This window comes from Buceros rhinoceros, unplaced genomic scaffold, assembly GCF_000710305.1.
Source record: "Buceros rhinoceros silvestris isolate BGI_N320 unplaced genomic scaffold, ASM71030v1 scaffold28769, whole genome shotgun sequence".
In the NCBI taxonomy this organism is placed as follows: Eukaryota; Metazoa; Chordata; class Aves; order Bucerotiformes; family Bucerotidae; genus Buceros; species Buceros rhinoceros.
The window spans coordinates 4,410-20,225 of record NW_010430185.1 but is presented as its reverse complement, the minus strand read 5'-3'; the positions used below and the strand labels follow the sequence as shown (position 1 = coordinate 20,225).

Genomic DNA, 15,816 nt, shown 5'->3' with positions numbered 1-15,816 from the left:
CAAATCGGTTTCCAGCTGAAGCCTAAAATACGCAAAACAAACAAAAAACCATCACTGCGTACAAGAGTATAATTTTTAACAAACAAAACCGAGTGTACTTCTGGGTGCAATACACTATTATCATAATACACAAAGCATCAACCCACATCTCTTCCATAACAAAAACAATGCATTGATACCATATTTTAGACATCACTCAATAAATAAAATTGGAACACTGTCACTTCCAAAACGCTTTTAAAAAGAAGAGTATTTAAAGGACGAAGAATGTGGCATAATTTTGAAGAGATGACCTTGGTAATAAATGGGCAAGACGAGATTAACCACAAAATTCTCAAGTATTTTTAAAACATGCATAAGGGAAAGCCCCCTTAACCTTCCACAGCTTGTTTCTAAAAGAAAACAAACCAGCCAACCAACCACAGTGCCTCTGGTGATGCAGACAGTGATTGCTCACACAAGTTATTTACCACTATACCCTTCGATCTGAACCTCCTCTTTTAGACTCAGGGTCATGGCGTTTGAACAGAATTGAAAATAAAGGAGGAAGGACTTTAATTTACTATTTTTATGGAGCTTTCTACACAGCTGAGATTCTACATAAAGGAGGATCTAGATTCTGTTGGTTTAACGGGACTCCAGTTAAAGGAATTAGGGCTACTCTGATGGAAGATCCGCTCTAGCTGCAATTTCACTATCAGCTTCACAGAAGAGTTGGTGCTCAAAACGTCAGGCAGAAACCAAAGGATGGAAGTACACTGCTCAATCTTCCAATCTAAATTGTGCCAACACAACAAAAGAGGAAAAAACCTGAGAGTAGTCATGCAAGGTTTTTTGACGGAAAACCTGTATCCACATTAACTCTCCTGTTTTAAAACCAAAACCATTTTTAAAGGAAAGACTTACATTTTGGGACACTACCTCAGCATCTGGCTGGAAAAGATCAGAAGTGAACATGACCTTGAGGTTTCAGAATTGCAGAATTCTAAGGCTGGGGTCTGAACTGTTCTTTTGCCAAAATCTGCAAAGATGACTGTGGTAGTAAAGTGAGCATTTGTCATGACAGTTCAACAAGGTTATTAACATTCAGAGTTGTATGAGAGGCAGGGTGGGCTAATAATTGATTTGGAAACCAGCAGTTTTTAAGCCCCAGTCCTTGCTGTGCCACAGACCATTTGCACGGTCTTTAATAATTTGCTCATTATCTTTCCAACCAGGGAAACCACCTGTCCTTCCAGGGAGCTTTTTACGTTACATACTTATTTAAATCACTACTGACGGATCTAACAGGAGAAAGTCTAGAGGGTTGGCTTTTACGTGACTTTTTAGTATTCATGATTCCAGCAGATTTTTATTTTTTATTTCCTGCACAGTGGTTAAGTTAAACCACTTCTACCTTAGCCACAGGCTTGGTCAATGAAACTATTTTTATGCCACTTCTGTTTAAGTTTATGCGACTATAGACTTGTGGGGTTTGTTAAAAGCTTGTGGGGTTTGTGTATTACTACTACTCCTCTATGCATTTTCTCCCGCTTACAACAAACTCCCTTGTGAACTAATTTGGCACTTCTAGACAAAAAAATTATGCTGTTCTTCCCCCTCCTTTCAAGCTGCACACCATTTTAGAGGCACCCAAAGGTAGCCTGACTGCCTTGGAAGGGCGTATTTTCTTCCACCTTGCCATACGTAGCACGAAGATCTTTCATATTTACCTTCTGTTCAAAATCATTTATCAACAACCAGCTTATATTAAGACACAGGACACGGCAACGTATAATTTTTAGGGCTGTATATTTTTCCAAACAGGAAAGATATACTTACAGCTGTTTCTCCTTCTGGGAGAATTCTTTCTGCAGACTTTCAGATTTATTCACACACTCCTGTTTAAGTTTCTCATCCTCGGCCTCAGCCTCCATTTGAGCCTCCTCTGCTTGCTGCAATCTGGTGTAATTCAAATCAACTTTGGGTAAAACTGAAGCTAGAACTAGGGTGTAGAGGGTGAAGAAGACAAATAAAAGAAAAATGGGGAAATAGAAACATTTCTAAATAAAAACAAAGTTTGGGGGAAACTCAGGAACTCAAACGAGAAATCCATACAATGCCTAGAGAACTAGCTCCTGCTTTTTCACACAGTAAGAGAGTGATCACTGTAAGTAATCGCGGGTTTATTTTATGTTCACAAATAACAGATGCCAAAGCATGACGATACATATTTTGTAATTGAAGCATATATCTTAATGCTTTTTTTAATTTTCCCCTAGCATGTGTTCTTTTGGAAGCTTTTTTTCCACACACACACAACCCCCCCCCAAATAAAGCCTGTAAAAGTACTTGGCTTGTACTGACCACCCAGCATGTGTTGTGCAAAAGCAGCTCAAAACAACTCAGGCATAAGGCTGAATACAGAGCACTGCCATCAGACAGCCAAAAAACTTAACTAGCCTCATACAGCAAGACACACCCTGACCAGTCCCACTACACTGATAGAACTACCTCAACTACATCATATTATTAAATTAATTTAAATAATCTGTATTAAAAATAATGCATTCTTACACTGTTTAAAATAGCTCCATACCATAGACAAAATAAACCCTACTGATCGCGAAATGAGGGACTGGGTTGGGGGGGTGGTATTTAATCATTCCTTTCTGAATTCCGGGGCTCTGTTTCTGCTTCAGCTAGCACCCCCCCTGGAATCCGCTAGCTCACTGTGGTCCTTCTCTGCATGGTCACCTCTTGAGTCCAAAAAAAAGACGGATGTAATGTAACAAAAGAATGGAACTTGTGCTCTATCACGGCTACAGCTGTCTTGATGAAACAGCAGGAGAGTAAAAGAACCTGTAAAACACCCCTGCATGTCCCCACCTGCTGCGTCGTGTTTTATGAAATTGTTTCAAGAGCCTCTCAGGTAAGTGGCAGGAAAAGTCTGTGACACTCCCTCTCTGTGCTTCATTTCTCACTGCCCAGCAGCTAGCTGAACGCAGAGTGACAACTCCCAGTGTCAGCTAAAAAGAATCAGCTAAAAATTATCAGTCCACATTTGTGCTTCTACTGATGAAGGTGCACCAGCAGGGGCTTCCAAAAGCTGCCAGTAAACAAGAGAAAAAAGATTGGAATCGCACTACCTTATGAAGCGTGTACTATCTCATTTAGACAAACCCATCGCTTAGGAGTGTTCCCAGTCACATTTGCAATGGTAGTGCACACCGGGCCAAAACACATATGGAAAGGAGAACACTAAGAAAAAGCAGGGTTAACTCGCTGGGCCAAAGCAGCTGAACAAAGCTACACTAAGACAGTATCACCACAAGCAAGTTAAAACCCTCCCTAAATCACAAATTAACCCGCATGTAGTTTCCACAGGCAAGGTAGAAAGGGAGCTCATTGCCCAGAAACTCACCAGCCAAGCCGAGCTACAGCAGCAGTCTCCCAGACTAGCACCAAGGCTAACTGAACCACTGCAACTCAGACAACCGCTGACCCAGACCAGGTTCGCAGCAGGATTTGCAATTCAGGTGACACCAAGGCAGACATTGGCTTGCACAGATGACCGTGAGATGGTTAGTCTACCTGGTGTTGTATTCAGTGTTTCTGGTTTGGGTTTTCTTTGAGGATGGGACAAACTTAGTTATTTTAATTTAATAGTAGCCAGCCCATGTTAAAGGCTCTTTGTGATTCCAAACCAAGGAAGAAGGTCACACACAATCACGGAGCAGAAACCCTTTCTGTGTTATCGCATCCTGCCCCCACTTTTGCAAACACATTCCCTTCTGCTGAAAGATTCTCTTCCCAGTCAGCTTCTCCTCCACGCTTCTGAGCAGATGCTGGGAAGCACATCAAGGGCAGTCAGCAGCAGCTAGAGCTCTCTTTTTTCTGCAGTGAAGGCGAGCAGAACTCAGAGCAGAAACCTGAGCTGTAAAATCTGCCTAACGATGGGTGGAGGGAGGGAAAAGGGGTTGGGCAAAACCACAGGTTAGGTTAGACATAGCTGCAGACTGCCAAGATCCATAGCTGACAAACGAGCTAGACAACTTCAGGATTTGTGCCCTAAATGTAAATCCTGTTCATTACAACTTCCACTGCAGCTACCGTGATGCAGCTGTTCTGGGCAGGAGACACAGCTACAAAATTTTCTAGAGCCACTGTCCTTCCTGCCTAGAGCCCCATCCAAGTCCTGGCTCCAAACTCATTTTAACTACGAGAAAATATTTTATGCAACGTCATGTCAGCGAAATGCAGTTGTGCTTTAGCTGCTTTATCCTCAAAGCCTGCAATACTGTACATACTGAACATTACGTCCACCCTCTTTTTATCCTTCTTTGACTGATACCCTCTTCTTTAAAACAGATTGTTCTGATATAGCGCTCAAGCCCCCTTCCCCCAAACTCCTGTCAGTCTGTTCAAGAAAACAGTGCTAGTTACAACCAAAATACTCAGCAGCAGACAGCATGCTTTTGGGATAAACACAGCCTGAAAGTGAAATAAATAAGCAGGGGAGAAGGGAAATAATAATCAAAAGGGCCACTTGAAAAATCTAGCAGTACCACAGAAGAACAGCAAAAATCACTGATTAGAAACAAATGTCATAAAAATGTATGGTCAAAGTAAAGATACATAAACTGTTCAAAATAAACTTACTTTGACAGTTAAGAAGTGATTAAATAGCATTAGAAAACTAGCTCTACATTTGCTTAATAATAGTGCAGTAGTTTGCTTTTTCTTTCTTTTTTTTTTTTTTTTAAAGGGGTAAAGTGAGATCGGAGATGATGTTCTTTCAGAAAACAAAACAGAACCCAGCTACGATCAGTTACAGTGCAGGATTTCTAGTACCACTTTAAAGTTCTAATTTTAAAATTCTGAAGTTGTATTTTATCAGGGATTACTGAAACACAACGGAGCCGGAGGAGCGTTCAGAATGATATATCTTTGACAAGTTTATATTGGTGCTGAGCCTCGTTGCTGGCACATTTGACGAATGACATTGCAATAGTCCTAGTTTGAGTTAACAGATCTTTGTCACTTCATGAAGGCAGTGGACAAAAATCAAAGACAGATGAAGGCAGTGAAATAGTAAAAACAAAAATTGGGATAAAGGATAAAAAGAAAAAGAAAAAAGAGGGAAAAGGATGTCAATAAAAGAATATTCATGTCACTAGTTTTTTTTAATACATAACCATGTTTTTCATAATCAGATTTAAACGAAAAAAAAGACATGTCAAACACCAACATGACAGGGCTTATGGATATGTCGTATTTCACAATTAAAAAGATCAATGTTGCACAAAGGCCACTAAATTAAAACATATGAATCACATTTTAATATTATGTATCACATGCAGTCTAACGATAACATAAATTTATATACTGGAATTTTAGTCTTTCACTTTTCAACCTTTCCATGGAAAAATTTATTATGTCATTGAAAAGAATGACAATTCCAAAGCAACGGGCAACAATTTTAATAGCTTCAGCAAATACAGCAGTGATCCATGAAGGCATTAAATGTTTATATTAAGCACGTGCTTAAGTATAAGCAAGATTAATGCTTTGGTTTCTATTGCATTTCATTCAGGTGTGGGAAAAAAAGAAAGAGGTAATAATGAATCAGAATTTTGAAGCAGCTGAAAGAAGAACTTCTGATATCAGCACAGAAACCTAGGACCAGAAGAAAGATGGTGGAGGGAGAAAACTGAAAGATTAAGTTTTTGTTTAAAATATGTGTATTTGTTTTAAAAAAAAAAAACAAAACAAAACCAAACAATAAAGTTCCAGAAAGATTCTTTTTAAATTTTCTAGTTGAAAGTTACATTTCGATGGCAACCGTGTAGGAATACAGTAAAATTTAAGGGGATGGAGACATGAATGAAGAAAACCAAAGATGGGCCTGTACCTTTGTTCTAGTTGTTTCATAGTCGCATTAATTTGATTGGTCTTATCCTCTAACCGACCAATTATTTCATCCTTTTCTTTCATAGCATCTTCAGAAACCTGTGTTACAAAAAAAGGTTAAAACTGAAGTAGGTTTTTATTACCGTCATGGGTTGGTTTTTTTATTCAATATTTGAAGGGAAAAATGTGAAAATGGCTTCAGGTTCGTTTGGTTGGTTTTTTTAAAAATTCCCATGTAAAAAAAATGTAGTTGACAGTAGTTAGAATTTTATGCCTCAAAGTTTTGTACTTTGAAAGCGTAGCTGTTATTTAGTAAGTATATATTTTTTCATTCTGGTTTCCTTTCTTCATCATTTTGCAAGTCAACTGAAATTCACTGATCATCTCTTTAGGCAGCCCGTTAGTACCTTACCAGTAAAGATGCTTAGTCCTGGAAATCACTACGGTTCTCCAACTCTTATCTAACCACCACACGTGCCTAAAACTCCTTTAAGAATTTTACTAACACGTTTCACAATTTCGACTGCTTGCAGAGCTGTTACGACGACAGCTTGAAGATCTCAATAAAAGGTAAAGCATTATCCTTTCTATACAGACCAACACTATCAACTGGTCCCTGAACAGCAGAGACTGGGCGTGATTAAACTCCTTTATTCTGCCCAGAGAGTGAGACTGAATGTCATTAAGTGAAATCAGTGTCATCTACAGACCCCAAAAGTACAACTTTAAAACAAAAAACAAACCCCTACAGATCCTAACATGCTAAAGAACGTTCTCTTCCTATTTTTCTTTCCAGCTCTATTTATATTTCCCTTCCTGTGGTTCAGTTTCCTCACAGCTGCAGGTGGAAAAGTAATATCCTTCGTCTGTCATCTCAATTACCTCTCTGCAGCATCCTAATTTTTTCCCCCTCATTCTGCCACATATTTTACTGGCTTCTTGTGCAATTTTTCTTAGTTTATATTCTGCATAAATAATTCACTGCTAAGCTTCCCTGGTGTTAGGTCACCCAACTGCATGCTGGGTCTCAGATCCATATTCTCCCAAAGCAGCATTGAACTGCTACTGATTTTCGTAATTTGTTAACAGACTTGAAGAAAACCCAACCCTGAAATGAGCTTTTTCCCATTTAACACAACCTTGTTTTCCAAAAGCCTTTCCTTACTTTGGAAGTTCAGTTCTCCTCTTTGACTCCTCCCTACGTGCCTACATTCTCTTGGTTTATACAACACAGACCAAAAAGCGGCAGTATCGCTAGATGTCTTATTATTACCCCTCCTACTCCACACAGCACGTTGTTGGGCCACGACCTTATTCTCATGCTCTTTTCTTCTATAAATCCACTAACACTAAGCAACTGCCTGAAGAACTTCTTTGTATGAAATCATGCTTGCATCAGTAAATGTTCCAAAATGACAAGCTGGCCTAAGAAGCAGAAAGAAACCAAAAGTTGAGGAAACAGCAGCATTTAACTGGTAATGAACCTTTCTGCCTCAAAGTTATTTCATCAGTTTAATGGCAGACTCCTCATTTACCTGCAGCTTTTGGTACATTTCCATGTTAATTGCTTTAACTTCATCGAGCTGCTGTCGAAGGCCTATGAGGGTGTCCTGCTTCTCATGGATGTCCTTCTCCAGCAACTTCATGGCAAGCTCTATCTCATGCTTCATACTCACTTGAACCACGAGCTCATTCTCCATATCCTGTACAGCACAAACGCAATGCAACACACAATATTTACAAAACTACGCAACATTTTATCTCTGTTTGGAAAAAGACAAAGGCTAACTCTGACACAGCTGCAGCACCACCTATTTCACCACTTCTCTTTGCAGTTTAACCACTACAGCAACATCACGCTCACACGTAATTAGTGACCTGCGTGGGGTTTGGGTTTTTTTTTCCACTTTGGGAAGTGATAACTCATATGATAAGAAATTACCCTGCCAGTGTGGCATAGAGTTGCCTAGGTTTTAATTACAAAAATAGAACTAAAGGATTTCTATTTTCACAAGAAAGATACAGCATACATACAGAGCACAGGGTATTGCTAACAACATGCTTAAAAATTTCTCAAACAAAATGTATTTTCTTTACTATGCTTTAGCAACATTGTTACTGCAATAGCGATGCACTGATTGCTTCATTTAAAAAATGGTTTTATTACAGGCAATTAGAGAAAAGGCTATTAAAGCAAATTACAGGCAGCATCTAAGCTCAGCAAAAGCAAAACTAGAAATGTTTATAAACTGACTCTTCTCAAGCATAATCTTTTCTAGAAATGCTGCGTAACTCTAGAAAAGAACACCTACCTGTCGAAGCTGTGATTCTTCTCGAAGCTGTCTACGTGTGTCATTGTACATTTCATCTAAACCTTGCCTGGAGTGTTTGTATGTCTGAAGTTCTGCTTCAACATCTACTTTAGTTGCCTACAAAGATACAGAGAATCCATCTTTCTTCATCACAAGTTTAGCAATTAGTAGCATAAATTTAACACTTGTGAGGAAAAAAAGAAAAGAAGAACCAACTTCAAAATACATTCCCCAAGCACAGTATAAACATGGAAAGAGCTAATCCTGCTATGTGGGCATCAGTTTTACGACGAGAATTGAGTAAATCTAGCAAAATAAACAGCTGTACTGCAGAGTACAGTCCTCCTGCAGTAAGTCACTCTATTACACAACTGTTTCAGTAGTGAGCAATCTAAACATTCAATAATAAGTTCTCTTAGATTACCTTACTGTCTAAAGAAAAAAGGAAAAGGGAAAAAAAATAGAAAGAATGCCAGGAAAAATGCTATGAAATCTGAATATTACTATAAAATAATATAATGTCCTATAATTTCAATATATTTATGCCATTATAAAGCTTCCCAGATTTAACAGATCCTTTCTCTAATAAAGGTTGTTTTAGATTTGACTCAGCTACTGCTTACTTCAAGTTGTCATATAGGAACATTTGAATGACAATGAACTACATGACTTTACTACATTACGTGCGGCAAAATTAACATACCTCCAGATGATGCTGTGTTTTCATTAAAATAAGAGTATTTTCACTCCTTAATTGATGGTTTTCTTCCTGAAGTTTAATTATATTGTTTTTAGCTATTGCTAACTGAAAAGAAAGAAAAAAAAATAAAATGAAAAGCAGTGTGACCACTTTCGTGAGTAGAAACAAAGAAGAAAAATGTTCTGATGAACACAAGATCAAGACATTTTCTGCTATGCTCTCGCAGTCTACCAAACAGGCTTAATTGTTTTTAAAGAAAACATCAAGCTTCTGGTTTTAGTAACGAGTCACTCTCATTACACAACACCAAGCGTATTCAAGGTACTTCATCATTTCATGGCTGCAAAAGCATATGCTTTCCTTCCATTGCTTCATTGTGACTTTAAGTCTCTCAATTCCCTTCTCTCATCCTAAATTTTTTCTGTCTGTGTTGTTTCAAATATATCCAGGTTCGTTCTTTTCTGGAAACCTTACCATATCATATGGAGCTATTTACATAAGAAAACCTGTCCTGGATGAAAAGAAAATATATTTACAAAAGAGGAAACATCATTACTGGGCCTTACAGTATATCCCTTAATGCCAGAACTATAAGCCAGCTCATCAAAATCGGAGGACAGTTGGGCTGAAGGCTTGTAAAGGAACCACAATACTCTTGAAAATTCACACTCGGAAAAAATGCTTTCCCTCTGTCTGGGTACATTAATACCCAGAGTGAGTTACTCCCTAGCTATCCCTTCGACAGACAGTCTAAAAAATGTATATAAGCACAAGGCAAATAAGCAAGAAACAATCCTTTGGCTAAAGCTGAGAACAGTTACAGAAATTGCTTGGTAAGCTGCTTTCTGTCTCTTTGTAGCAACTGGTGTCATCCATTATGGACTAGTCATCTGCACGAAATCAGACTGACAGCTGGCATGAGGAAAGGCTTCTCTCCTGCTTTTGTCCAAAGTGGGAAGTTTCTGCAGAATTGATTTCCTGATGCTGCAGGGTTCCCAGGCAAGCTGACTTCAAATCCCTGCAGCCACTGCACCTTTCCTTCAAGCCAAAATAATTGTCTGAACACTATTATATTACACAGAACTTACACAGATTAAAATAATGGAAGTATATTTAGAAAAACACTGTATCGAAGAAAATAGTATCTATTATACATTACGAAAAGAACATAATACCTCTTCGATCAGTTTTGTGTTTGATTTCTCTAGTGAATCAACTCTTGCATGTAGGCTGCTAACAGTGCTACTGAAAAAGAAAGATCATTATTCAAGATTACATCGAAAAACTCATTCAGCCAATCTCAAAAGCTTTAATAGGAGGGACAATGACTAATGGTTAAATGCTTAAAGGTTTGCTCCCACCATTTGAGATTTTCCTAAACATGAGAAAATTAGTCTCCTTTGTTGAACATTTACATACTTCTTTTCTTCCCAACTCCCAGTGTCATCCCAGCCACTTGAACTCCTGATTGGGTGTGACTTTACATGAAGCTTCCCTTTCCTTTACCTTCACAATTATATTGTATAAAAATGTTTAACGAGTTCCCTCAAAAGGCAGTTTACAAACTTCTTGGGGTTTTTCCCCCATTCAACAAAACCATTCTCCGGGTTCTCTTCCCCCAAAACCCATTTCTTTTATAAAATTATTTGCTTCTCTGCATTTTTTGAGATTTATCCTTAGGCTACCTCTTTCTTGATGCTTCTTGACTTCAATTACAAGTCTCATCAGAAATTTATTTTATTACTCTGTAGGTTTTGTAGCATATCAAACCACATCCGGGCCTTCTCCATTACCCGACTGCCTATTTGTGCTGTAAGCACTTTTTTTTTAGGCTGCACTTCACAAGCAGAAAAACAACCTTATTCAGTGACACCATTTACTTTTCCACATGTTTCTGCTGTGGTGTCCTCAGGAGTTACCGGTTCATTAAGAATGGCAAGGCAGAGGAAATTAATGCATTTTACGATGTGTGGAAAGGAACAGCTGACTGAAATAAAATAGGAGAGTTGTGGAACCAATGGTTTGCAAGTAATTCCATGCAAGAACACACTCAACACCCAGGGGCTTACCTGAATAACAACAGCTATCATCACACAAACACCGCTATTCTTAACTGTGATAGTTCCTTTCTCCCCCTCAACTTACTTTCATTTTGCTCATAATACACTCAAGTTATTCTGTCCTGTGACCAACACAAATTTAAATCAGAATATCTGCACCCCAACAGCAGCCACAGAGTAACTAACCATCGAGATTACCAGCATTAAAAATGGAAAAACACATGATTACATTTCAAAAAGGGATCCAGAAGATCAGCTGTACTACAGATTCTACAAAAGTTCTTTGTGGGTTTATTCGGTTTTGGTTGGGGTTTTGTTTTCTTTGATAGCTCCCCGCACTGTTTAATTTTGTACAATACTCCTCAGAGAATCACAATCACTCTACTTGTACAGTAACAAACAGAGTGATGGACGAGGTTTGGTTTATCCAGCAAAGTAAGGGGGAAAGGCTGTTTTCTACAGGATCCACAACCCACAACGTCTAAGTAGCTTCCAGCAAACAATGAACTTACTCAGTTTTGGTCCTAGGCATTAAACCTACAAACTAAAATATTATAAAAGACAAAGACACGAAACCATGTGAATTCAGCCAGAACACTCAGTAACACTTTTTGAAAACTGTTAAATAGAATGTAGTTAAAATCTGGATCAAGCTTCTCATTCCTGTGAAGTTATGAATCACAAGGACCTTGATCAGTGTTGGCCCGCTGTTACTCGTTTCTTCGACGAATAAAGGTTCTGACTGTCAAAAACGGAAGCATGGAAACTGAGTCTCTCCAGAAGAGTGTATCCTTTCCACCTTCACTACATGCCCAGTGTAAACACGAAGAATTTGCACCCCTTTCTCCAAAGTTCTCTCACAAGCTGCGGTACAAAAGGAATTAGATGTGTTTTACCTGTAAGCCTGGCCTGACATGCATACTTCAAAGTAATACTTACTTCAGTTGCCTGTTTAGTTCTTCAACATAATTCTTTTGGTCCAAAATGGCAGCAATCTGTTCATTCCTAAAGCAAGCACATAATAAAATCAGCTTTAACAAAATAATGTAGTGAACGTATTGAAAATGTACTTGTCTATCGTACGCAAATGTCCATCTTAACTGTGCTTTTTAAAAACGAAGCAACTTCATCTCACAATCATGAAGTCAATAACTTGCACGTTGTGACATCAGTGGGAGATAAAACACCCCAATGCTTTAACTGCAAACAGTTTCTCTGCATGAAATATGAGAACATATACAGCCTCGAAGAAAAAGAACGTTTGTTTATTTGCTTTGCCATAGCTCTGGTTCCCTGAAACACTGACTAAATCCCAAGCTGAGGGCTTAAAGGTTAGCAGGTTCTCTTGCCCTACCACCTCACAATCATCCAGTACTGTCCATGAGGTGATGCTGCTGAGGCTTGTTTCAGAGTGCCAATAGTCTTCTAGCTAACGAGCAAAACAGAACAACGTAGCGTGCCACTTTTCTCAAGACAGTGAGATCAGAAGACTTCATCTTTAGGGAACCTGACTTATTTTTACAAAGAGCAGGGCACCAGCTCAGAAATCATTTGTTACCATGCAAAACCTGAGGTATTTGGTGAGGACATACCTTTCCTTACCCCCAATGTCATCATCGCTCTTTAAATACATGGAGAAATCGATCACCCCAACCTAAGGGAAAGCGAAGGGACACAGTTTCATGTCACACGAATAACTGCTGCAGACAGTCACGGTCTTGTACCTACGTAATTCCTAACACCTCAGTTACATCAGCTTTTTAAGGATTGGTCAAAGTTACAAATGTGCCATGTGCCAAATCCCAAAGAAAAGACGACTTCGCACCTCTGACTGAGCTTAGCCAAGAACTTGCAGGAAGACTTTCATTTGGGGAATTATCAGATACCACTCAGCCCTAGCAATGATTGATTAGACTTGTGATAATTAGTGTTTCAGGTGATTTCCTGTAACAGCACATCTCCCAAACTGATGTTTCCCCCATGTTTAGTTTTTCAATATTCCCTGACAAATAGTACTACCTGTCCACGCTTGCCAGTTCCCAGGTGTGCAAACTCAACTGCATTCATTTTTTAAAACCTTGCTAAATCTGAATCTAATAAATTTATTTTCTATTCAATTGTAATTTAATCATACATACTATAAACAGTGTTACCATGAGTTCTGCTTCCAACCCTATTCCCAAATCTCTAACAGAAGTATTTAGCCTCATTTGCTTTACCAAAACCCTTCCTTTTTGGTCTCTAGCAGCTGCTTCACGAAGTATTTCAGTTTGTCTGATCTACTGCTTCCTTGAGCTCCCTTTAGCTTTTGAATACAAGTTTCTTAAGTCTAACATTTCCTTGGTTTATACAAGGCTCTCCTGTCAGTTTCCTATGATGGTTTTCTGCTTGTTCTTGTCACGTCTTTTCTAAAAAGTCTCTTCTCCAAAAGCTTTTTAAAAATAATACTTTGCTTATTAGAGAGGAATACTGCCTCTATAAAAAAAGTAAAATGTTAAGCTTACAAAAGTTCCTTTGTTTTAATTCTCCATGTGTGCCTACACACATTTCACGCTGATACGTGACATTACACATTGGTAAGTTTTCTATAATTACAGCCCTTTCAATGTTACCTCTCCTGGTACCAAGATCAGCGCCTAAAACATTAGACTAGAACAGACAATCAAAGACAAGTTAATTCAACAGCACACATAACTATAACTTTTCTTAGCCACAGAAATTGCTTTTTCATCCAATATATACTGAAATACAGTAATAATCACTTGAACCACCGCAACTGTTTCCACAAAGCAGCTTAGAAAAAAAAGTCAGGACTGAACACAGCCTGCATTTATTTATAAACACTTGTGCACCTGCCTTTAAAAAGAATCTGCCAGGTTTCTCTCGGAAAAGATCAGAGTTCAAAGTCAAAGCACTTTGCAAAGGAGGAAGAATTCTAAACACTGTTTTGCAGATTGAAAAAAAGGAAAAGGGCAGGTGACACGAGTAAAATGGAAAGAACTCTGGACTGTTATTGCACCATTTGAAGACAAGGCATAAAACTCCACCCTTACACTCTGACAGTTATCACCATCTAAAGGTCTGACCCAACAGATACTGAGGTTAATGCAACAGCCCCCACTGATCCAGGAGCTGGATCACCCTCTAAACTGTCTCCAGTAGTATTTTTAACAAGTCACAACTCCATAGTGACAAAATTCACTGTACATAAAAATCTTACGGACTGCACATGCATTACTTTACCTGCAGTGACTTACTTGTGAATCTAGGTCTTCTCCCTTCACACACAGGTTAGCATCTATCACATTTAACCCAACTAACAGCCCAACGATAACTGCTCCTTCTTCCTCCATCATTAGTGCGTGATACTCATAAAATTCACTGTTAAGAAAGAAAATTGCAGTTTATTGGTATATTCAGTATAATTACAGTCAAGAAATTAATAATAAGTGACATCCAAGTCTAAACTGTTTCTGTTATTTAAGCCTTACTCCAACATCCTTAAAGACGAACTGGGTCTGTCCATACTTTCACCTCATAAATCTTTAAATTGTAAGTTTGTCTCAGGGACTATTTAAAACAAAATACTACCTTTGGCTCCAGAAATCTGAGCCACGAGGGCTGGGAAACTTGGGAGGCAAGACTTATTCTGCCTTTAAAAAAAACAAACAAAAAAGCTCTTGCCTCTACACTTGCTATTGGCCACTTTTGAGCAGGATGCCGCAAGAGAGGGATGTTTGGCCACACTGAGTCGGACAATTCTTACGTTGTTAAGAAATATTAAAGAATGCAAAAAAGGAATGGTAAAAAATTTACCTTGTGTGAAAAAAGGTCTGGACTTTAATGAACATATGCTTCAAATTGGAGAAGCCAAGTAAAAGATTAAATGGGTGAGAGAAGAGAAACAGAAAGGGCTGAAATGCTCAAAATGTTCTTAGAAGAAAACCACTCCTCTAAAACACAGAATACCAACATGTACTTCCTTCTCCTCACATTTTTAAATGAAGTATTAGACTCTACGATGCTTTCAATGAAAAAGCCCATCGTTGTTGAACTCCAATGTCATCCTGACAGACCAGCATTATCTAGGCATGCAAGAGAAGACTTAAAAATATGTATAGGTTACAGAACTGAAATTAAGATTACAAGGCTTTTTTGCCTTTGTGCTTACACTACCCCAGCAGAAAGGAGAAGTTATACTAGAAGAGAGCAAAGCCAGTTTTAGAACTGTGAGAGGAAAGGCGACAGTCCTCCACGCCTGGCAGCGCAGTAGGAAACCACACATGCAGTAGGGGTGAATTCAGCTCCTCTCCAGAGGTTTCTAGTCCCTACTCTGCACAGCGGAGGGATGCAGCAGGAGCCCTCCCCCACCACTCTGACTTACGAAAGAACAGTCAGGCATGGCGCAGAAGGCCCACCTATATGATGGGGAGGAAACATCTCTCCGCCTGCCAGCTGGCCCACGGTCTTGATGAGGCAGCAGTGTTTGGTCCCTCTAACCTAACCCTGGAAGAAATCAGTCCACAGGCCAGAAGCTGCACCTCGCTACACTAAGGATACATTAAAAAGCAGCAAATAGAAAACATTCCTTTTCAGGAGACTAAACCTCTAAAAACAAATTATAAACAAAATCTCTTATTTGTTTACCTGAGAAGATCTCTCTGAATGATTAAACAGCGAAGATAGTCGGCCATTTTCTTCTGCATTAGCGCTAACCGTAACCATGCCCGGGCACGGCCCAGCGGTGTTCTGAAAAACGGCAGGAAGACAAGCAGTCCCAAATCAACAATATATCATCCATTCACTGTCTTAGTCATCTTCCCAGTGTATTGGCAGAGCAACTGGTATTTCT

General features: G+C 38.9%; 1 protein-coding gene across 1 annotated transcript in view; it reads right to left on the bottom strand.

The window, feature by feature from the left end:
• Positions 1-3: 3 nt before the first annotated feature.
• RUFY2 (RUN and FYVE domain containing 2) overlaps positions 4-15,816 on the bottom strand; it is a gene marked incomplete at its 3' end in the record, with an annotated part of 17,810 nt that continues 1,997 nt past the window's right edge. The window contains exons 3-13 of the mRNA XM_010142943.1: positions 15,612-15,713; positions 14,222-14,345; positions 12,557-12,618; positions 11,904-11,969; positions 10,080-10,149; positions 8,908-9,009; positions 8,205-8,321; positions 7,428-7,595; positions 5,894-5,991; positions 1,822-1,941; positions 4-22 (exon numbers count right to left, since the gene is read on the bottom strand). Of these exons, the coding sequence (XP_010141245.1) occupies positions 4-22; positions 1,822-1,941; positions 5,894-5,991; positions 7,428-7,595; positions 8,205-8,321; positions 8,908-9,009; positions 10,080-10,149; positions 11,904-11,969; positions 12,557-12,618; positions 14,222-14,345; positions 15,612-15,713 (1,048 nt within the window). The remainder of the gene's footprint in view (positions 23-1,821; positions 1,942-5,893; positions 5,992-7,427; positions 7,596-8,204; positions 8,322-8,907; positions 9,010-10,079; positions 10,150-11,903; positions 11,970-12,556; positions 12,619-14,221; positions 14,346-15,611; positions 15,714-15,816) is intronic.